At 44.7% G+C, this 22,088-nt stretch overlaps 2 protein-coding genes across 2 annotated transcripts in view; both read left to right on the plus strand.

The window, feature by feature from the left end:
• LOC112543067 (uncharacterized) overlaps window positions 1-11,021 on the plus strand; it is a 48,759-nt gene extending 37,738 nt beyond the window's left edge. The window contains 2 exon segments of the mRNA XM_088128880.1: window positions 8,920-9,028; window positions 9,916-11,021. Coding sequence (XP_087985006.1) covers window positions 8,920-9,028; window positions 9,916-10,844 — 1,038 coding nt within the window. The 3' untranslated portion in view covers window positions 10,845-11,021.
• LOC112543063 (uncharacterized) lies at window positions 6,768-8,909 on the plus strand. Its single transcript, XM_088128929.1, has 4 exons — window positions 6,768-6,957; window positions 7,264-7,375; window positions 7,503-7,570; window positions 8,290-8,909. The coding sequence occupies exons 1-4, from the start codon at window positions 6,793-6,795 to the stop codon at window positions 8,326-8,328; spliced, it is 384 nt and encodes a 127-aa protein (XP_087985055.1). The 5' UTR covers window positions 6,768-6,792; the 3' UTR covers window positions 8,329-8,909.
• Window positions 11,022-22,088: the final 11,067 nt, after the last annotated feature.

Raw genomic sequence — 22,088 nt, forward strand, 5'->3', positions numbered from 1 at the left:
TTATGAGTATTCTGTTCAGTGGAGAAGAGGGGATTAATTAGAAATGCAGCTATTGTGGAAGGGGATAGGAGAAATCCCCCAGGGGAGGGAATAGTAGCAGGAGATCAGAAGTTCCCAAGTATGGACCCTAACTGGGATAACAGCAATCCAAATGGGAGAAATAATATGAAAGTTCTAAGAAATATGATGATTCAAGGCATAAGGAATGCTGTGCCTGAGTCTCAAAATTTTAATGAAACATTTGAGATACAACAGGAAAAAGGAGAGGCACTCTCAGCGTTTTTACAGCGTCTGAGAGATCAAGTGAGGAAATATTCTGGTATGAATCCAGAGGACCCAGTAAATCAAAGTTTGTTAAAAGTCCATTTTGTTACCAAAGCATGACCTGATATTCAGAAAAAGATTCAGAAAATAGATGCTTGGAATGAGAAACCATTTGAAGAATTGTTAAAAGAAGCTCAGAAAGTGTTTGTTAAAGGGAGGTGTTACACACGCTGCTCCCAGGTTCAACTTATGGCCACTCACTCACACACTCACAGCCTGTTGAGGCACGCGGATCTTGTCAGCCTCCCTTGCTTTCTACCTGGGTCTTCCAGATAGGTGCAGCTGGAGCAGACAGACACACAGCCCTGGTCAACAGCCAGGAAATAATTAGGGATACACACAAATCACTCCCAACCAAACACTGAGGCACAAGAGGTTCTTTGTAATACATGGAGACCCAGTGAATTTAAAGTAACAGCAAAACTTTACTGGTTGCAAGATACATTTGCTCTTTCTCATACACACACACACTTATCCACACTTACCCATGTCCTTCCCAACTAGGCTGCCAGGCACTAGCTAGAGGGACTGAAACAGCCAAGTCTGGATCCAAAGGTGACTCAGAGTGGGAGGGCTTTGGGATCCCTTTCATCCCCCAAAGTCCTTGCTGGGCTGATTTACAAATTGATGGGATTGGGGTGAGGGTTCCCATGTGATCAGGCCCAATTTTTTTTTCTGGTTCAGGTCCTTTGTTTCCTTAACGACTTGCTTCCTTCTTATCTGCCTCCCATTTTGGATCTCACAGACAAGATCCCTGGCTTTTTCCTCTCTGCTTACGTGCCTGATTCATCTTTAGGCTATGGCAGCTTCAGCCTAGTCTCACAGAGGTTGGGAGAATAGAGGCAGAGAGAGATGGGAATGAGAAGTAAGGGAGGAGAAATGAGATGGGGAAATCGAACAGGGCCCGTTCGACCCCCAGCAAAATGTTTCCATTGTGGGAAGCCAGGGCATTTTATGCGGCATTGCCCTAAATTACAGGGGGAAGAGAGAATCATTCCGTTGATGACATTTGGGGATGGTGAATAGGGGAGTCAGGAAGTTTTTTTTTTAACTTAAGGTCCCACCAAGAACCCTTGAGAAATTTAAAGGTGGGACCTCAGGAGGAAGAATTGGTGCATAATTTAAAACAAAGTTTGATTACTGCCCTCATGTTAGCTTTACCTCCCTAAACAAGCCCTTCTATCTGTTTGCCAAGGTGAACAGAGGAACAGCTTTAGGAGTCCTAACTCAAAAATGGGGAGATAAGTGACAACTGGGGGCCTATTTGTCTAAAGCAGAAAGTTAACTTTTGGAGGAGCATTGGTGGTAAGCACCTCTACCAGGTCAGAACAATTCTAACTCAAAGGGCAGGCAGGTGGGTTACAGGTTCAAGGATTCTGAAATATGAGGCAATTCTGATGACTGATTTCTGCCTCAATCCAGCCACCTTCCTGTGGAGAGGAGAAACAGAGAACCAAGATCTTGAACATGATTGTTTATATGCAATTGTTAATGGGGAAATGGGTTCTCCTAGACGGAAGAGAAATGGTAAATAAACAAATTATGAGAGAGTTAATGGCAATTTTATTTCAAGGAAACCGGGGGGGGGGGAGGGAGCACAAGCAATGGATGATCTAATGCTTAGAAAATATGGTTGTGTTGGAATATATACTAGGGTTGTCCTCTTCTTTATCTTTTCCCAGAAATAAAGGACTTCTAGCACAAACACCACCCTTAGAATTTGCAGTCCACAATATCCAACCAGGAAACTGGGTCCTGATCAAGTCCTGGAAAGAGTCTAAACTGCAACCAGAGTGGGAAGGACCATACCAAGTTCTCACTGAGGCTGCAGTGAGGACAAAAGGAAAAGGGTGGACCCACTGCACCAGAGTCAAGGGCCCAGTGAAAGAGCCAAAACCTGAGTGGACAATCCAAGCCTTCAGAGGACCCGATGGACCTGAAGTTCCAGAGAAAATAAAGTCATGCTGGAGTATGGTGTCCTGGGGATGGGAGATTTGTTCTATTTGTCATTATCGGGTTGATTGTAGTTTGCTGTGTGAAACGTCAGTTCTTCTGTGAGGAAGAAGTGAAAGAGGAAACAGATCATGTGGAAATGACCCATGTGTAAGAATGTGTGTGTTTTGTGATTGTAAGTGTATAACTAATTGTGCTCATTGTGTGGATTGTTGTGTGGTGCATGTTGAGTGTACAAAAGGGAGTGTGATAATATAGATTTAAGTATCATCATTGGGGAGAAAAATGAGAATTGGGAAAATGTGGAATTATTTGATAATTCCTCTGAGTCTGATGTTGAGTCAAACTCAGGGTAAGAAGGGGAATGAAGGGATAAAGTTTACAGTGTGGATATAGGAAACCAGTAACCCCCAGGTAATTCAATTGATGCTTGCAAAGTACTAGAGTGTACTGGTCTTGAAGGGGGTCTTATTACTCACAGAGGGCTTAGAACCTTAGGTAAAATTCTATGTGTTGTGGAAGATAAACTGGGTTGTCCATGGGAAACCAATTCCACATATGCCCCGGGAAAGGGGGAACTAACTGCAGAGCTTTATAGAAAACCTGCCAGTCCCCGGTGTGAGAAATATCTATCATGTTAGACCCTAAAAGGTCTACTAAATCTAATGGCACACTTTTAGGGATGGAAGTATGGATGTCCTCAAGGTTACACAGGACAACACTAGTGCAAGGTTGTTGTTTCCAGCTAATCATAGAACAGAGGCAGACAGCTGGACAACCAGACCCAAGATCTAAGGTAAGATTAAATACTGATCCAGTAGTTGTTGTTGTTGTTTAGTCGTTAAGTCGTGTCCGACTCTTCGTGACCCCATGAACCATATTGCGCCAGGCCTTCCTGTCCTTCACTGCCTCCCTGAGTTTGCTCAGTTTCATGCTCATTGCTTCAGTGATGCTATCTAACCATCTCATCCTCTGCCGTCCTCTTCTCCTTTTGCCTTCAATCTTTCCCAGCATCAGGGTCTTCTCCAAAGAGATCTCTCTTCGCATTAGGTGGCCAAAATATCTGAGCTTGAGCTTCATTATCGATCCTTCCAATGAGCAATCAGGGTTGATTTCCTTTAAGATTGACTGGTTTGACCTCCTAGCAGTCCAGGGAACTCTTAAGAGTCTTCTCCAGCACCACAGTTCAAAGGCATCAATTCTTCGGCGCTCGGCCTTTTTTATGGTCCAGCTCTCACAGCCATACATTACTACTGGATGATCCAGTAGGAGTAAGAATAATTGAGGTAACTGATTGGCAACAAACTACTGAAATAGAGACAGAGTATGGAGATGCAAATGTCTGGGTAGAATGGGTCAAATATACAGTAAAAAACTTAAACAAGAGCAATTGCTACGCATGTGTCTCTGGCAAATCTGTAGCCCAAGTGGTCCCCTTTCCCTTGGGATGGAAAGAGAATTTAAGACAAAGTGCCACCCTCATTCTCTGCAGTGTATGGGAACCACACGGCATGCCTTACCAGGCAGGGTGTAGGATTCACAGCTGTAGGGGAATTAGAAACATGCACTGATGTGCTGAATGTAAGTCAAATAATTGGTGGACATGGGAATTACTCTAACCTGAAAGTTCCCAGGGCTGATTTATGGTGGTATTGTGGGGGGGGGGGGAGGCCTTGAGATCCACACTTCCTCCCTTCTGGACAGGCACTTGTGCAATTGTACAATTGGCTATTCCATTTACCCTGGCATTTGAAAAGGAAACAGTATCTAGAAAGGAACTTAGAGTAAGAAGAGACACCCTAGCAACATCTTTTGATGACTGAATTTATAGTGACACTATAGAGGTACCCAGGGGAGTTCCTGATGAGTTCAAAGCTAGGAATCAAATAGCTGCAGGATTTGAATCATTCTTGTTTTGGTGGTTAACCATAAATAAGAATGTGGACTGGATAAACTACATTTATTACAACCAGCAAAGGTTTATAAATTACACCAGGAATGCCATAAAAGGAATAGCAGAACAGTTAGATGCCACTAGCCGGATAGCTTGGGAGAATAGGATGGTTCTGGACATGATATTGGCAGAGAAAGGGGGAGTTTGTGTAACGTTGGGAGGTAAGTGCTGTACATTTATACCCAATAACACCGCTCCTGATGGAACAATAACTAAAGCCTTGCAGGGGCTAAGCACTTTGGCAGAGGAACTAGCTGAGAATTCAGGGATAGATATTTCCCTGACAGGATGGCTAGAATCTTGGTTTGGGAAGTGGAAGGATATGGTGGTATCAATACTAGCTTCCCTGATAGTAGTGATAGGGATTTTAACTGCATTGGGACGCTGTATAATTGTTGTGTTAGGGGCCTAGCCCAGAGGCTGATGGAAACAGCTATATCCAAACAAATGCCTCTGAAACCATCACCTTACAGTGAGAGTGTGTTCCTCTTAGAGGATTTAGCAGAGAACCCCAGAGAAAGGGAATGTGAAAATAGGCTTTCCCAATTGGAGGGGGGTTTGAAGTGGTAGCTCATCACCCACTCAGAGGTGTTAGGAGCCAAAGGCAACAAGGAGCTGTAATAATGCTACAAGAGCTTGACAGAAAGTAATAAGTGTCAATAATAAAAGAATGAAAAGAAAAAGGGTGGATTGTGAGAGATGGATAAGATATCTGTTATTATTGACAAAGAAATAGTAACTTGAGCATGCTAAGAGTGCAGCTGCAATACTAAATACCTAGCTGCCCATGCCTTTGTTTTTGAAAGGACCTCAAACTAGGAGACATCGCCATGGTTACCCAGGGGCCTCCAAGCAGCCCCCAGGGGCACAGGAAATAGGGAGGGGGAAAGCAGAGCCAGTTTGGGGTGGCTTGACCTGTCCAAAGTGACATTTAGCAGAGGAGTGAGTGAACCCTTGCCCTCTCAACCTTCATTACCATAACCAAAACCACACCCCGCATAGCTGATCACCTATTTACCATGAACATGTGATGTGTATAGTATGTAGTATGCAGTAGGTAGGGGTCTGTAGAAGGGGGTTAGTATGAAATAGGCGGTCGTGTAGAATGTAACTTGGAGTACTTGGACCAATGAGGAAACAAGAAGGGATTTATGGCCAGGGGTAGAGAGGTTTAAATATTGCTGAGATCTGTGCTTCGGTGCGGACTCCAGCTTGCAGCTTTTGAGTTCCACCAGCCTTTGCAAACGCTTCAATAAACTTTACTTCTGACTAACCCAGAGAGAGAGAGATTTGTGGTGCTTGTTTCACACAATATCCATACAAGGGAATTTTGGGATGACTCAGAGAAAAGTAAAGGTGGGCCCTAAAGAGGTGAATCTAAGTTTAACTTTTTTCTTCTGGTTATCAAGGAAATACCTACCTCCTTATCCTTCTCTGGCTTTCTTTGTAACTTCTTTGGAATTTGGTGTCTCTGCCTGCCCGGTACGAATCTAATTTATAGCTCACTTGTTCAGTCAGGCATCTGGCTAACTGCTTCTAAAGGAAATGGGGGGGGGGGGTGCTGTGCTCTCCTGGAAGGCAATCAGGCATTCAACAAAGGGATAAGGTGGGGGAAAGAAACGCTGTGCTCTTTACAAAGCAAGTTAATCCTTTGTAAATAAGATAGAGTGCACTATCACATGCATGCCCACACATTATGAGAGAGTGTAAAATTGTGTATCAAAACAATGCCCTTCAGTTGCAGATGTTCTAACTTTGTCCAAAGCAGCTGGATGGAGAAGGCTTCCTGATCAGGGGGACACCACAGCCCCCAATCTCCTGACCCCATGGAAATAACCCCCTTTCTCCCCTCTTTCCATGAGGTCCTGCGTTGCACACAGCATCTGCCAGGGGGCTCCCTCTGCAAAGAGAGGGGAACACCATGCCCTGCACTGGGGGAGGGGGGAGAGGGGAGGGGGAGAGTTTGCCTTGCAAATCTCCAGCAGGGAAGAAGAAAAGCCCTGCAAGGAAGGAGGGCTAGAGATTGTGCTGCATTCTCACCAGGCGCTGATGAGGCTGAAATAGTGCTGGATCCTCTGAAATTCAACAGGAGGGTGAGTGAACCAGGAGATCCTCTTAAGCTTCCTTCCTTCAAGCCCTGTGCTTTGTGTGAACTCGGCCCCTGCGGTTGGGGGATGTGTTTGGGTTTAGGGCATGTTGTCTGAACCCGCCTGGGTGTCCTGGTGTGACTTGGCTCTTAAAAGCAAACCCTGAAGAAGGGGAAATGGAGCATCCCAAGCCAGGCTCACTTCACTGGCATTGCATTGTATCTGAACTGGACTTTGGGGGTTTGTTAACCTGTTTGGGGTTTGGCATGTTGTGTGAATCCCGCTTGTAGAGAAGTGTAGATATGGGTTTTTGAAAAGCCAGCCCTTCCTTCTGAGAAAAAGAAAAGGAAAATGCTCCGAGATGCATTTATTGGGCATTCCAAGTCCTTGATGGAAGTCAGTCCCCTATTTTGTCCCCATCTGTACTACTTGTGTAATCGATGGTTGAGACCAGAAAAGCACACAAAGGCACAGATGCTGGACCTGGTTGTTCTGGAGAATTTCCTGGCGCTTCTGCCCCTGCAGATGGAGAGCTGGGTGCGGGACTGCAGAGCAGAGACCAGCTCCCAGGCGGTGGCCCTGGCGGAAGGCTTCCTCCTGAGCCAGGCAGAGGAGCAGAAGGAGCAGGTCAAGTTGCAGGTGAGAGACCTTCATTTTTGGAGCCCAGAAGGGGTCTGAGCGGAATAAATGATCTGCTTGAATTCCTAACCCCTCGTGACGAGAGTTTTCTGGCATTTGTAATATGTGGAGATGTTTCACTAATTCTTCTGGGACATTGTTGCATTATCCATTCTAGAAGATAGATTTGGAACAGCCATTCCTTTCTCACTTTCCAGCCTCCCTGATGGACACTGGAGGCTTTAAATGTGTGTTCAGAGAACAATACACTTCATGTTGTGGGATGTCTGTTAATTCTTCTTCTTTTCTCCTGCCTACTATTTCAAGTCCTTCGCTGTGGGCATCAGAGATCCTGAGGGAAGGAGGAATCCATCCAGTTCCCCTCAGGAGCTATTTTTCAGGAGGATCTCTCAGGAAGATCCAAGTGAGGACACAGGAGGTAACTGAAGGCCGTCCCATTCCCCAGAGAGATCCCAGCTGTCTCATCTTCTCTATGTCTTCTCTTCTATAGAATGCCTCCTCCTATTTTGTTAATTCTGCACTTTAAAATTCTCTCTCCCTCACAGGGAAGACTCGAACGAAGTTGTCTGCTCTTTCTGATGGAGCTGAAACAGTGGCTGAACCTCAAGCTCAAGTAAGAGAAGGAAATTTATCTATTAGATTGTATTCTCCTGTTCCTTCAGGCAGTCAAGCTGACTCTCTCCTTCCATTTTTCCCCCTTTTGTGGGCCTGGGTGTTTTCTTGTCCTTGAGCAACATTGAATGGGGAATGGAAGGTTCAAGTTGCCCTCAGTCAGCTCAGCCAGCCCTGAAGTCTTTGGTTGGGATACAAATTAGTTTGTACTTTCTCCTGGAGATTGTTATTAGGATATCTTTTTTTTTAAAAGACCAGTATGTAACTCTCCTTTTCCTACTTACACTTCCTATTAGTTTATAATAATTTATTCAAAACTTTCTCAAGAGATAGGAATAATATTCTTAGGAACCGCTAAACAGAGACCCATTCGTTTTTTCATTCTTTGAGCTGGAATTGTGCAAGGCTGCTCAAAAATAACTAAATACTCAGATTGGCACATTGCCATTTTTAAAAAGCCTTGTTTCCAACCAGTGATAAGAAATATCAGCACATCAAAGACATAAGACAGGCTATTAAAATCCAATGAAAGTGGCCAGAGAGAAAAGTCTATAAGTGAAATTGTTCTGAAAGAGCATATAATCAAAGCCCTTTTGACTTGCAAAGTAATTTCTAATCCTCTAATTTGGGCCTCGATTTGGAGGCCAAAGAATCCAGCTTGGCAAAGGCTGCGAAATGTCCTTCCCAGAAAATTGTCTCCGCTTTCTTGTCTCCATTCAGCCAATGGCTCAGACTACTAGCACCTTTCTTGCAGTCTGAGGAGGAGAAGAACCCGGCTTGTGTGCCTCTGGATATTGATGGCCCCCCACCCAAATCCCTGGCTGTGCTCTCCCAGGACTTCATGAAGTTGTTGAGGTGGGCACGACTGGTTCTTCTGGGGACACAGTAAGCCCTTTGCTGAAATGTTAGAAAGAATCTCCCTGCCCCCCGATTTTCTTCTGCAAAGACAGGAAGGATTGGAGACACTGATAGGTGGAGTTTCTGAAGCCCATCTGCCAGTTGGTCCTCTCAAGTCGCTGAGAGTCTTTTGAAGGTGGGCAAATGGATCGCTTGATGGATCGATCCAAAAGGAAATTGGGGTTGCTTTCACTGAATGGCACTGAAAGTCATGCAGAAGCAATCAAGTTGATCAAGCCTGCCAGAAATACTTCTTCAGTCAAAAGCTGTTGGCTCTTTCCATTTTCTCACCTAAACCTTGGAATCCCACCAAGCGTTGCCATTTAACTTAGTACATATCTTTGCTTTGGGAATTTGTAAAGAATAGGACAGATCTTGCAAATCCTCCTGGCCTGGCCTATTCTGTTCTGCTCTGTTGTTGTTGTTTTTTCCTTGTTCAGGAGGGTCTTCGAGGAGGTGGCTGTGTATTTCTCCGAGGAGGAATGGTCTCAGCTGGATCCTCACCAAAAAGCGCTGCATTGGGAAGTCATGCTGGAAAATTATACGGATGTGGCCTCTCTGGGTAAGGGTTTGCGTCTCTCCCAGCAGAGAGTTTGGAAGACATTTTGTAGTTAGATTCCATCAGCTCATCTCTTGAAGAGGGGGAAGGAAAAGATCTGGCCTTCTCCTGCTCGAAGGAAGGAAGGACGTCGATGGCTCTCTGCTTAGATGCATCCCTAGCCATTTCTCATCTGGTGGATTTTTCCATTTCTTTTTAAAGGTATCAGTGAGAAACTCACTCCTTGGCTTGAGGAGATGCTCAACTCCATCACACTGATTTCATCCTTCTGGGTGCAGATGCTTCCCTATCTCTCCTCTGAAGGATTGTCATTTATTCAGGCTGTTGGGTTAATCGCTTGTCTTCCTTTTGATTTCTATCCTGAGCCTTGAGGTTAAGGGCAAAATGGTGCTGTTTTTCCATTGCAAACATGCTGTTTAGGGTTAATAGAAGAGCTCTAGAATTGTTTTCTCTGCAACCATTTGATTTTGGCCAGAGAAAAATGAAGAGCAAATGGAAGGCAGTTTGGGTAGGAAAAAAGGACAAATTTCAAAATTGATGTAGTTCTCACTGGTCTTTCCTGTTACTGACCACCTTCCAATAAATGTTAGGTTTTCTCCTAAGGCCTCCCTGGATGTTTCCCCAGATTCTTCCTGAACTCAACACTGACTCTGGGTAAGGTTTGACTATATAAGGATGATTCTAAACAAACCGGATGCTGTAGATGTTTTCAAAGCTTTTATGGCTCATGAGTATACAAATTATCATTTCTATACCATGTGATTGTAAGGATACAAATCTGCAATATATTGGAATTTGGCAAAAATTCAGAAGGAAAATCATATGACCTCCTACAGTCTGATCTTTTCCCCCATCCTTGCTATCATGTTCATTTCTCTTTTCTTTTGAAGGTGATCATGGCTATAAGAATAAAGATCCCAGTGAAAAATTCGAAGTGATCAGGCATGGAGGCGGAAGGGACAAGGAACTGGAGATGCAACTAGAAAGTCATGAGAGAAGCCAGTCAAATAGTTGGAATCAGGAAAGCTTATCTTCCATGGATGCCGAGACGCAAGGCTTTCTTGCCCAACAAGGAAAAATAAAGGAAAAATATACTGGAAAAAGTGTAAGACTATTAAAAGACCAATTAGTTGTAAATGAACACTCTCCAACCCAAACCAAAGGAGAAGATTCTATCTGCAGAGACAATAGAAAAAACCACAATTGGACTTTCACTCTTTCCTGTAAAACTGGGTCCCTTATGTCTCATGAAAGGATCTCCACAAGGGAGAAGCCATGTAAATGTTTGGAATCTGCAAAGATTTTCCGAACAAGTTGTCAAGTTACTTCACGTGAAAGGATCCAGACATGAGAGAAACCACATAAATGCATGGAGTGTGGAAAGGTCTTTATTCAGCAGTCTAATCTGAATTCCCATAAAAGGATCCACACAGGAGACAAACCATATAAATGCACGGAGTGTGGAAAGAGCTTTACTCAAAATGGTCATCTTACTTCCCATAAAAGGACCCACACAGGGGAGAAGCCATATAAATGCATGGAGTGTGGAAAGACTTTTACTCAAAACAGCTCACTTATTTCTCATAAAAGGACCCACACAGGGGAAAAACCATATAAATGCATGGAGTGTGGAAAGACTTTTAGTCAAAACGATAATCTTATTTCTCATAAAAGGACCCACACAGGGGAGAAGCCCTATAAATGCATGGAGTGTGGAAAGAGCTTTACTACTAACAGTCATCTTACTTCCCATAACGGGATTCACACAGGGGAGAAAACATATGTGTGGAGCATGGAAGGAGCTCAGGAGGAGGAATGACCTAATTTCACATACGCAGATCTGTTTCGTTGAGAATCCATGTACATTCTAGATTCAATTGGTTAAATCTATACATTTTCTATTTGTGTACACTGACCTGGGAAAAGAAGATTTCTTTTGAGTCTGATCCTCACAACCAGCAACCCAAGGGAAATTAATTTACTATTGAAAATAAAAAGGCTGTTTTCATTATGAAATGAATTTTTGAACATACTTTTATCTCAAGTGGCCAATGCTATGCACACCAATAAGAGAAATTTATTGTTTATTAACTTTACGTTTATCCCAGCATTAGAAAGAAACCTTAGAAAGTTCCTCTCCCAGCTGGGAATAAACATGGAGGCAGTTGCTTGAAGGAGAGAGAAGAGTTGATTTTCCAGAGCCAAATACACAAGAGGATCAGCTGTGGGGCAGCCATGCTCTGGTTTCCCCAGGAGTTCCCTTATAGGGCAGGTCCTCTTGTTCCTAGAAAGGTGCGAAGGAATGCCAGCCCTTGAGGAATTCTTGGAAAAGGTGATTCCCGAATTCCAAGAGAGGTGAAATTGGTTGGGTCTTTAGAAGGGAGCGTTTTGAGGCCAGGCGCCCTCCTGCGGTGGGGTTTCCTGTGGTTCCCTTACCTGGTATGGTCTAATTGGCACCTAGATCCCTTCAGAGAAGAAATCTTCTTAAGATCTGATTAAGGCTTCAAGGAATGTTGGCCCTTCCTGCCAGGTCTTTAGTTATTTTATTTTGGATTGGGGTGGAGGACTCTTGATTCTTTCTGTTACGTCTTAAACTTTTTAGGTGAGCCTGTTCTTACTATAATTTAGTCATATGACTTCATTGCTGTTCGGATAAAGAAAGGAAAGGTGAGAGAAATGGGAAGCTTTGACTTTCTGCTGACATGATGGGGGGGGGAGAGAATTTGATTTCCTTTTCACACTCCCTTTTTCCTTTTGTGCAAAAACAGAATATTTTATGCACAATAAGTTAGGGAGTCTTGTAGCTATACATCATCCTGTGACTCAGATTCGTATTTTTGATCATTCTGCATCAAGATTAGGGATCCCTGCCTTGGGGGAAGGTGTTGATCTTGCTTTGAGAACAGAAGAGCATCCCCTACAACGTCCAAAACAGGAGGATAAGCCCTGAGCAAAACAGCAAACAAATATTCCTATTACCACCAAGCCCATAATTCCCAGGAATGTTTAATTCAGCCTGGCAAAGCTTGGTTACCAGGAGGTAGCCCTTAAGAAATCAAAGCAACCCTGAGTCTAGCCAATGTTGTCAACCAAAGTTTTGAAATCCTGTTATCTTCCCTCTATCAATTTGGAATTATCAACGAAATTAAAACAGCACATGCCTTCAGGAAGGAAAGGAAAGTTGAATGTATGGCAGTCCACCTCTGTGGAGTCTTTGGGGTTCTCTGAGGTTGGTTGTTTTCTTGGAAACGTTTCTTGCTAGCACTGAAGATGTAACCGAGCCGGGTAACGAAACATTTGCAAGAAAACACCCAAGCTCAGAAGACCCCAAGGACTCCACAGTTCAACCGTGAGCCACACATGTTCTCTTATATTGGTCAGTCCACCCCTGTGAGCTCTCTCACGATCATCATGCCCAGCCCTCCACAGGATGCCCTGAGTTTCACTTGAGGGGCTTTACCTGCCCATCGTATGTACCGTAGACACATGGCCTATCAACAATATACTAACTGAATAAAAGCATATTTGGAGTTTTTGTTGATTATTAGAGAGTGCTGAGTTCGCATTCACCCTCTCACAAAGTCAAAACAGTCACCAATCTTAGAGTCATTCAGTAGCTTTGTGTCGACAGGGAATGTCCCTTGCCAGTCATGAGGCACAGACGTGGAGACCAATATTTATACTGCTGTTCAGCAATAGCAGTCTGGCAGTTGAAAGGTCAGTGATTGCAGCGGGCAGGGTAAGAGGCAGGCGTTTTCAGCCAGCACAGGCACCTTTGCTTGAAGCAGATCCACGCCCAATTCAAGAGCTTGGAAGACTCCTCCTGAGGTGACTGCAATCCTCCTGGTGAGTTCCTATTGAAGTCCACTGAAGAAAAGGATAATCCTTCACCACTCTTGTAGTGGAGTCTTCTTCTATTGGGAGATGTGAAGCATTTTTTCCTGCAGGGCAGAATACTTTGCCTGCTTTCAAACACCCAGTGCCTCCCTTCACCCACACTTCTGCTCCTGTGGCCCCGAATTGTCTTTCCCCCTTTCCTTTTGTATGGCACCTTTTCTTTCCCAAGTTTCAATAAAGCTAATAAGAAGAAGACTTGAGACAAGACTTCTTTAAAATAGCAGATGTATTTTGATCAAGACACAGCTGGGTGACCCCAATCAACACATTAGCAAGGAATGTTGAAGGAATCACACCTCACAAAGCAAACATCAGAGTTTTATAGGTGTTCACGAAAGTATTCAGATGGTACATTCCCCTATATCCATACAAGGGATTTTTGGGATGGTCTGAGCAAGGGAAAGGTGGTCCTTAGAAGGTGAATCTAAGTTTAATTTTTTTTCCCCTCTTATCTCCCCCTTGGGATTCCAAAAACTTCTTTCTGCCAGCTCCAGCCTGGCACCGAATTAATTTATGGCTTGCAGCATCTGCCTAGTTGCTTCTAAGGGAAATGGGGTGGGGGATTGGTGCTGTGCTCTTTCTTAAGCAAGTTAACCCTTTATAAGTGAAATAGAGTCCATTTGTTACAGGTATGGTTAAACATTATGTGAAATATATATATAAATATATAAATATAAATATATATATATATATATATATATAAAATTGTGTATCAAAATAATGCCCTTCATTTCCTCCCTTTGCTTTTGAACATAAGATGCTTCTTATGTAGTCAGTTAATTAAGCAAGATACATCATTAACAGTTTTATTGGTTAGTATGTCAGCAAAAGCTTAAAGGGACAAAGGCAAACAAGCAGTTAATGTTTATGAGTTCTTCATCAATGGAACACAGTCCTTGGGAATAGGTTTAAGGAACAATATTGCCGCTGGTCTGTGGGCTGAAAGGTTCGTGGTGGGGGGAGCCACCACAGCCTTGTCAGCTACTGCAGACATCACTAATTTTCTCACTAAAGGAACTATACATGGAATGAATATTAATCCAGCAAATGAACATAAGAGCAAAAATAATACTTGTCTTATCCAGGCGCTTCCAGGTAGCCAGGATAACCATTGATCTGCATTTGTAAGTCTTTGTCTTATTTCAGAAGCTTTTTCTTGCAGGTCTTTAACAACCTGTCAAACTACTCCTGATTTGTTAGTATAAAAACAGCACTCTTCTTCCAAAAAGAGACAGAGGCCTCCTTTCTCAGCTGTGAGAAGATCCAGACCTCGTCTGTTTTGGAGAACTACAGCTGCCAATGAATCCAGTTGGTTCTTGAGTTCTAGTACTCCTTGCGCAATTTGATCCAGGCTACTTTGGAAATCTTTTGACAGTTGTTGAAATGTGATAGCAGAGTGGGTTATTCCAGCAATCCCAGTTCCCGTGGCTACCCCTACAGCTATTAACAAGGGAAGAAGGAGTGGGAATCTTTTCTTCCAAATGTGTCCTACCAAAGGGATTGGCGGGTCTTGCTTATTTACAATAACCCCAATATCAGGAGACAGGAAGGCTAAAGTACATATTCCTTCCCAGTCAAGGGGCAGGCATTGGAACGCCTTGTCTCCACAGAGAAAGAAAACTCCTCCCTCTTCCAGGCATGGTCTCAAAGTGAATTCAAAAACTTTTTCCTGTGTGCTGCCACTGAGCCTCACAGTGAAAGTCTCAGTCACATACATCCCAACCAATGGTTGCACCCCTTCTTGTGGGCTCACAGGGGCTTCCATTGATTTGTTTACTGCCACGCCTGGCAGGGAAGGGTCCACAAAATATGAGGAGTCTTCCCATTGTCCCTCTTGGGACCTTTGGGGAATAGGGAAACAATCCTTTCCCTTCTTGCCCTTTAAGAGCCAAGGGAGGAAATCAAACTGGTCGTAAGCAGGTTTATTCAGACACCAATTCTCTCTCATTTTTCCTTGCAGAATTGTTACTCTGGATCCTTTGGTTAAATACACATCTTTGAGCTGTTTTGTGGCTTCATGCATAGCTTTCACCATTGTGAAAGTATGATCACGAACCATTGAAACTACCATGGCACAAGCATTCACATCAATTCTCCCCACTTCCACTCGTCTCTTGGGTTCATGGGGATCATGACGCTGAACACACATTGGTGTTTTATCTAGCATTTCTACTCCAATTGCAACAGGCCCATCTATGGGGGGGCCTTGCTTTAGTCCTATTCTCAGTATCATCCTCTTAAGTGCATCAAAATAAGATCGAGCAATTCCACTTGGGGGTCTTTCTCCAGTGAAAACCAATTTAGTCTTGAGTTTGTACCACCATTCTGCTGAGACAGGAAGGGCTTGGTGAACCCCTGGGGTTATAGGTAAACATATCCAACAATCCTTTGCTATTTTGGGGTTACCTTCCTGCAGCAGATTTTGGCACAAAACCACAGTATCATAAATGTAAGTCTTATTGCACTGTAAACGGGACACAAACTCCTCTGTATCTTTTCTGCGTATTACCTTGTAAGTTGGTGTAGGGGGTGGTGGTCTTCGAATTCCAAACCTTTCAATATAGGCATTAGTATTGTCAATCAAAAGGAACACTTCAATTACCAATAGGCTTATGATCAGATTTTTCAGACACACACTCTTTGATTTATCCCTGGGCATCCAGGGCATTAATACATCCCCCCTCCAGAAAATAGTAGTCAGCCCCATCTTTATCTCTTCCCCAAAAGGTGCGGGGAAACCAGCAACAAGTGAAAGGTATTCCAAAACAAACAATCAACACAATGAAAACAATATCAGTTTCACAACTTGGGTTGTGACCAAGCCAGCACATCTAGGGGTTGTATGGCTGGGAGAGTCTATGGTTTCAAATCTTCTGGTTGTTCCTGAATTAGGCCTCTACCGGTGGACCTAATTAGTCCTTGAAAAGATCTGCTGGTGAAGCTGGAGAGTGCTGCAATTTTAGTTTAAGTCCATCGACTGAGGAAACTTGCCAAGTGTCTGGGGGTTCCTCCACCTGCTTGATTCTGGACCCGTGTATCCAGGCCTTAATGCCTTCAACTTTCACAGCTGTTGGGGTGCTCAGAAGAACTTGCTTCGGCTCGGACCACTTTGGGTCTGTGCAGGATGGGAATAGCTCCTTCACTCTGACCCACTGGCCTGGCTGGGCGATGGGTGATACATCAGGAGTGACCGGCAAGGCGTCTTGGACCTGCAGGGAAATAGAAGATCGAACGTGTGCCAGCTTCTGCAAATATTGAGAAATGTTCTTTTCACCTGTCCATGCAGTTTGCACTTCATGTGATACAAATGGTCTCCCATAAAGCATTTCAAAAGGGGACAACAACAGTGGCCCTCTGGGCATGGCCCTGATGCGTGTTAAAGCAAGGGGTAACACTTTAGGCCATGGTAACTGAGTCTCTTGACAAAGCTTGGCAAGCTGAGTCTTTAAAGAACAGTTCATCCATTCCATTTTGGCTGACGCCTGGGGCCGATAACTGGAATGTAGATGCCAAGGAATGTCCAGGAATTTACTGACTTGTTGAGTGACATCAGAGGTGAAGTGCCTCCCATTATCTGACTCTAACCCTTTAGGGACCGAGAATCTTGGAATAATGTACTCCACCAGAGCCCTAACCACTTCTCCTGCACGTTGAGATGAGACAGGGAAGGCTTCGGGCCATCCAGAGAACAAATCCACAAAGACCAAAAGATTATTTTTGGGTCCCTTTTTGGGAAGCTCTGTAAAGTCCACTTGCCAGGCCTCTCCTGGGTATTGAGCTGTACGAAGATGGCCTGGGGGGATAGATTTACCACTCTTTGGATTATTTCTGTGGCAGATAGTACATTGAGGTACAGCTGATTGGCAAAGGGGTCTCAGCTTCTTGTTACTGTATCTTTGAGAAAGCCACTTGAAAAGAGGTTTGGGGCCACAATGGGCCATGGCATGACTCCTTCTGACAACCATCCATAGGATTTGAAGAGGTAGCTGAACACGATTGTCAACAATCTACCACCCATCCTTCCACTTTCCTTGTGGATCAAGATGATCTCTCTGATCATAGAGAGGGGGAAGTGGGTGATCAGGCTCTATAGGAATGAGGGGCAAAAGCTGGTGAGTTTCTGAAGCCATGACATCACCCGCACGAGCAGCTTGTTTTGCCCAATAATCAGCAGCACGATTGCCTCGGGAGATTTCACCTCAATCAGTCTGGTGGCCTCTGCAATGAACTATGGCTAATTGGGTAGGCAAACGCACAGCAATAGCTAATTTTTCAAGAAGTGGTTTCATCTTCAAAGCTTTGCCATCTGCCCCCACATAGCCTCGGCCTTTCCAGAGTGCAGCATGTGTGTGTGCAGCTAAAAAGGCGTATCTGCTGTCAGTGAAAATATTGGCTGTCTGCCCTTTGGCAAGATAACAGGCTTCTATAAGGGCTAACAATTCAGCTGCCTGGGCTGACCAGTGAGAGGGCAGCTTATGCAGTAAAATAGGTCCATCAGTAGTGACCACAGCCAAACCTATCTGGTGGACCCCATTTTCAACCAAAGAAGAACCATCAGTCCAAAACTGACATTCTGCCAAGTTAAAAGTTTCAATTTGGAGGTCAGGGCGAATTCCAACAATAGTCTCTAAAACCTGATGGCAGTCATGGGGGCCTTCTGATGGGCCAGCCCCCTCTGATGGTCGAGGTAGGAGGGTGGCTGGGTTGAGCCGCTCACAGCAAAAGAGTTTAACTGAATCATTTTCCAAAATCAAGCTGGCATATTTAGTCAATCGGGCTGAAGTAGCCCATGCAGGAAGTTTTTGCTCCAACAATGTCTGAACAGAGTGGGGGGTATATACATCTACTGGTGCTCCTAAGGAAATTTTCTCTGTCTCTTGAATTAAGAGTGCAATCGCTGCAATTGAGCGAAGGCAAGCAGGCCAGCCTTTGACCACAGCATCCATGGTTTTGGATAGATAAGCAACAGGAACCCTTTCTGGGCCTAATTTCTGGGTAAGGACTCCTAGTGCACATCCTTGTTTCTCAGTAACAAACAAATCAAAGCCTTTAGACTGATCAGGAAGACCAAGGGCTACAGCTCTAGCAAGAGAGTCTTTTAGGTCCTGCCAAGCAGATTGATGTTCTCCAGTCCATTCCCAAGCCATAGCCTTCTGAGTGAGTTGGTAAAGAGGCTTGGCAAGGAGGGAATACCCAGGAATATCCTTTAGCAGCCAGGTGATTGAGGAGAAGTACAGAGGTGGTTTCTATGGCTTCTTTAGTCTTTCCAGCCAAAAGGAGATCATCAACATAAAGAAGCAGGGAATTCCCATTGGGGGAAAAGTCCTTTAAATCTTGGGACAAAGCAGCAGCAAACGCTGTAGGGCTGTTTCTGTACCCCTGGGGGAGCCTTGTCCAGGAAAGCTGACATTTCTGTCCTATAGTGGGATCCTCCCACTCAAAAGCAAAATATTGCTGTCACTCCTTAGCCAAAGGAATGCAGAAAAAGGCATCCTTGAGATCAATAACTGTGTACCATACTTGGTCACTAGACAAGGTAGTTAATAAGGTGTAAGGGTTGGCCACAACCTGGTGCAACGGCTGAACCCTCTTGTTGACCTCTCTAAGGTCGTGGACCATTCTCCAGGAGCCATCTTGCTTGGGGACCGGGAAAATAGGTGTTGACCAATGAGATTAAATAGGAATCAACAGGCCATTTTCCAAAAAGACGTCAATTAGTGTTTCAATTCCCAGGCATGCTTCCCGTCTGATAGGATATTGTTTGATCGAGATGGGTTGCGCCTCAGGGAACAACTGAGCCATGTGGGGCTTGGCGAATCGAGCAAAGCCTGGTTTCCCTTGATACCACACCCGTGGGTCAATCTGGGCATTATCAAGTGGGCTGGCTTCAGTTGGCTTGGATAAAAAACAAAGATAGGCCTGCTCTGGGGGAATGTGAAGACTCAAGCCTTGATCATTGAATTGAATGGTAGCTCTTAATTTTCCCAATAGGTCCCGACCAAGGAGGTTGATGGGACAATGGGGCATTGGCAGGAAAGAATGATCCAATTGGGGTCCCTGGGGGGCAACAACGGAGAGGAGTTCACTGATTGGAGCCATTTCCATAACTCCTGTTGCACCAATTACAGGAGCAGAGGAAATGGTCAGGCAAGGAATATTTTTGTCATTTAAAACACTATAAGTTGCGCCTGTGTCAATGAGAAAATGATAGGGTTGCCCCCCGACATTTAACTCAACCAGAGGATCAGGGGAAGACAAAAGTCCTCTGGAGCCCCTTCAGTATGAATTGTTCTCAGGGTAAAATTCAGGGCTTGAGCACTTAAAAGAGAGAAGGGGGGTCCAGACCTCTGCTGGGAGTTTTGAGGTCGGCCTCTCTATGGTTCTTGACCTCACAGTGTTGGTCCTCTTCGGCCTCTGTTGGCCCTTGAAGTTTGGGCATCAGGCTTGGCATTCCACAAACATTCATTTTTCCAGTGGCCAATTTGTTCACACTTTGCACATTGATCTTTCTGTAAGCGCCTCTAAGAGGGAGGATTCCTTTGGAAAAAATCTGGTCTTTGAAAAGAGTCTTGCCTCCCTTTGCTTTGGGGGCGAATGGCCAGTGCAAGAAGAGATGCTTGCTTACGCATCTTCTTGTCTTCTTTCTTTTCATCCTCTAGCTCTCTCTGAGAATAAACAGTGAAAGCCATCTGGATAAGGGTTTCAAAATTTTGGGTGGATGGGGCAGGTAACTTCTGGAGTTTTTTCCTAATATCTGGAGCACTTTGGCCAACGAAAGCAGCTTTAATCATAACTTCATTCGCAGGGGCCTCTGGGTCAAGATCAGTGAAGCGGTGGTGGCCATCTTTAAGGCATGTCAGGAATTCCATAGGGGATTCTTTAGGTTCCTGAACAATTTGGTGGACACGATGAAAATTCACTGTCTTTGGCACACCCAATCGCAGTCCCTGAAGGAAAGCAGTTCTAACCCTTCCCAAAACAAGTGCTCCATCTGGGGTGTTGGGGTTAGCCTCATAACTGGGCACCAGGACATCCTGGGCCGCTGGCCAAGCTCCAAGAGGGCGGCCAGCCTGCACATCCAGATTCCTTGCAGCTGTGTATGCTTCAGTGGCTGCTTTAAGTACTTGAGATTTCTCTTCTAGCGGTAAAAAGGCTGACATCAAAGTAAAAAGATCTGGGATGGTAGGTTTGTGAGTACAAATGATGCGTTGAACAAGATCCACATATTGCTGGGGAGACTCACGATAAGGAGGCAATCCTTCCCTCCAGTTAAGTAAATCACTGGTAGTGAAAGGGGTGTGAATAAAAGCCAATTGGTTGCCCATCGGCACTTGTCTAAGGGGGGCAAGGAGATTAGGGTCCTGCCCCCGTAGTGAAGCAACAGAAACGTTGGGACAGTCAGTGTTATAAACAAGTCCTGTCCTGGTATGTGAAGGGCTACTCACAGCCACTGGTGACTGTGAAGCTGCCACTAAAGATTCTTGAGGAGCTGGCTGAAAAGCAGCTGCAGAGGTTAAAGGCAGCGGGGGGGGGGGGCAGTCCCAGCTGCGGGGGTTGCTGCAACAGCAGAGCCCGTGGGGGCCAGCGATGGAGGTGCCTGAGGAGCTGCTGCAGGGGGCGGAGGAGGAGCCCTTGGAGTACAATAAGGGGGGGGGGAACTACTCCTCCTCCTCTGTTTTGTGCTTTAGCTTTGTTTCTGTGTTCTGCTCAGCTCTTGGCCGCAGGGAAAAAAGTTTTGCAGGGTTGGTTTTTAGCCCACATAGATCTTGAATGTCCCGGCAAAGGTAGAGGTTGAAAAAATATTTAGCATATATCTCTTCCTCAAGTCTGCCTCTTGAAGCCAAAAAGCTGGCAAAAGTATTTATGAACTCTCCATCAACAGTACCCTCTGGTGGCCAAAATCCTACATTTGGGCCAATATGATAATGCGGCCAAACGAATTCACAGAGTTTTTAGTTTTTTCTTTTTAAAACTCCTTTTCATTGCAACTCTGGGTTTTAAAATTTCCCAGTGTTTAATAACACATTGCAACGGAGTAAAACTTTTTGCCATCGGTTCCTTTGTCACTGTCTCACTCAGATGGCTGTTATTGTTTCCCATAGTGCCACCTAGTGGATTTTCCTCTTTTTCTTTTTTTTTTCTTTTTCCTTTTTTTTCTTTTTCTAAGCCTTCTGTTGACCTGGGCCTTGGCGCCACCTAGAGGATTTCTCGGGTTTTCCTTCAACTCGGGATTCTCTTTTTCCTTTTTTTTTTCCTGAACTCCACCGGAGAAGTTCTTGAGCTCGTTATTTCCTCCCTGTCCGTCTTTCCCTCGACAGAGGGGTTCAGCTTGGAATTTCTAGGGATTTCCTGGGCCGAGTTTTCCTTCAATCAGCTCGGGGTCTGGCTAGTGACCTTGTGCTGGGCACCGTCGACAGACTCCGCTCCAGCTGAACCTGAACGCTCAAAATTGAGGCTTTTTCTTTTATATTTGTTGTATAAAGTGGATTTGGGAAACTGGAAAAGGGTGAGTATGTTTTTATTAGGTGGGGAGAGCTGCCTTGAGAGTGCGTCAGTGAGACATGGGAAATTCCACTAGGGGCTTGCCTACGAAGTGAGTGCAGTATGTGTGGTTGTTGGAATATATTGTCCTAGAGGAGGATTTTAGGTTAGGAGGACTCACCGTTACATGGAGAAGGATTTCACATTAGGGAGGGTACACTGGCCAGACCCCGAGCTGATGAAAGGAAAAATTGGCCCGAGAAATCCCTAGAAATTCCGAGCTGAACCCTGCGTCAAGGGAAAGACGGACAGGGAGGGAAAATAAAAAGCCCGAGAAATTCTCCTGGTGAAGTTCACAGAAATCCCGAGTCGAAGGAAAGACCCGAGAAATCCTCTAGTTAGGACTTGTTACAACACTGACTGTCCTGACATTTTTGTTGCTTCACTACGGGGGCAGGACCCTAATCTCCTTGCCCCACTTAGACAAGTACCAATGGGCAACCAAGTGGCTTTTATTCACACTCCTTTCACCACTAGTGATTTATTTAACTGAAGAGAAGGACTGCCTCCTTATCGTGAGTCTCTCCAGCAATATGTGGATCTTGTTCAACGCATTATTTTTACTCCCAGGCCTACTATCCCAGATCTTTTTACTTTGATGTCAGCCTTCTTATCATCAGAAGAA

The sequence above is a fragment of the Python bivittatus genome, unplaced genomic scaffold, assembly GCF_059951505.1.
Source record: "Python bivittatus isolate LINGU-HERP-01145 unplaced genomic scaffold, Pbiv_v1 ctg000820_np1212, whole genome shotgun sequence".
Taxonomy (NCBI): domain Eukaryota; kingdom Metazoa; phylum Chordata; class Lepidosauria; order Squamata; family Pythonidae; genus Python; species Python bivittatus.

Coding starts and splice junctions, on each gene's coding strand:
- LOC112543063 (XM_088128929.1), top strand. CDS start 6,793: ATGCTGGACCTGGTTGTTCTGGAGAATTTCCTGGCGCTTCTGCCCCTG. Junction 6,958..7,263: donor AGGAGCAGGTCAAGTTGCAG/GTGAGAGACCTT, acceptor TACTATTTCAAG/TCCTTCGCTGTGGGCATCAG. Junction 7,571..8,289: donor TGGCTGAACCTCAAGCTCAA/GTAAGAGAAGGA, acceptor GTCTCCATTCAG/CCAATGGCTCAGACTACTAG.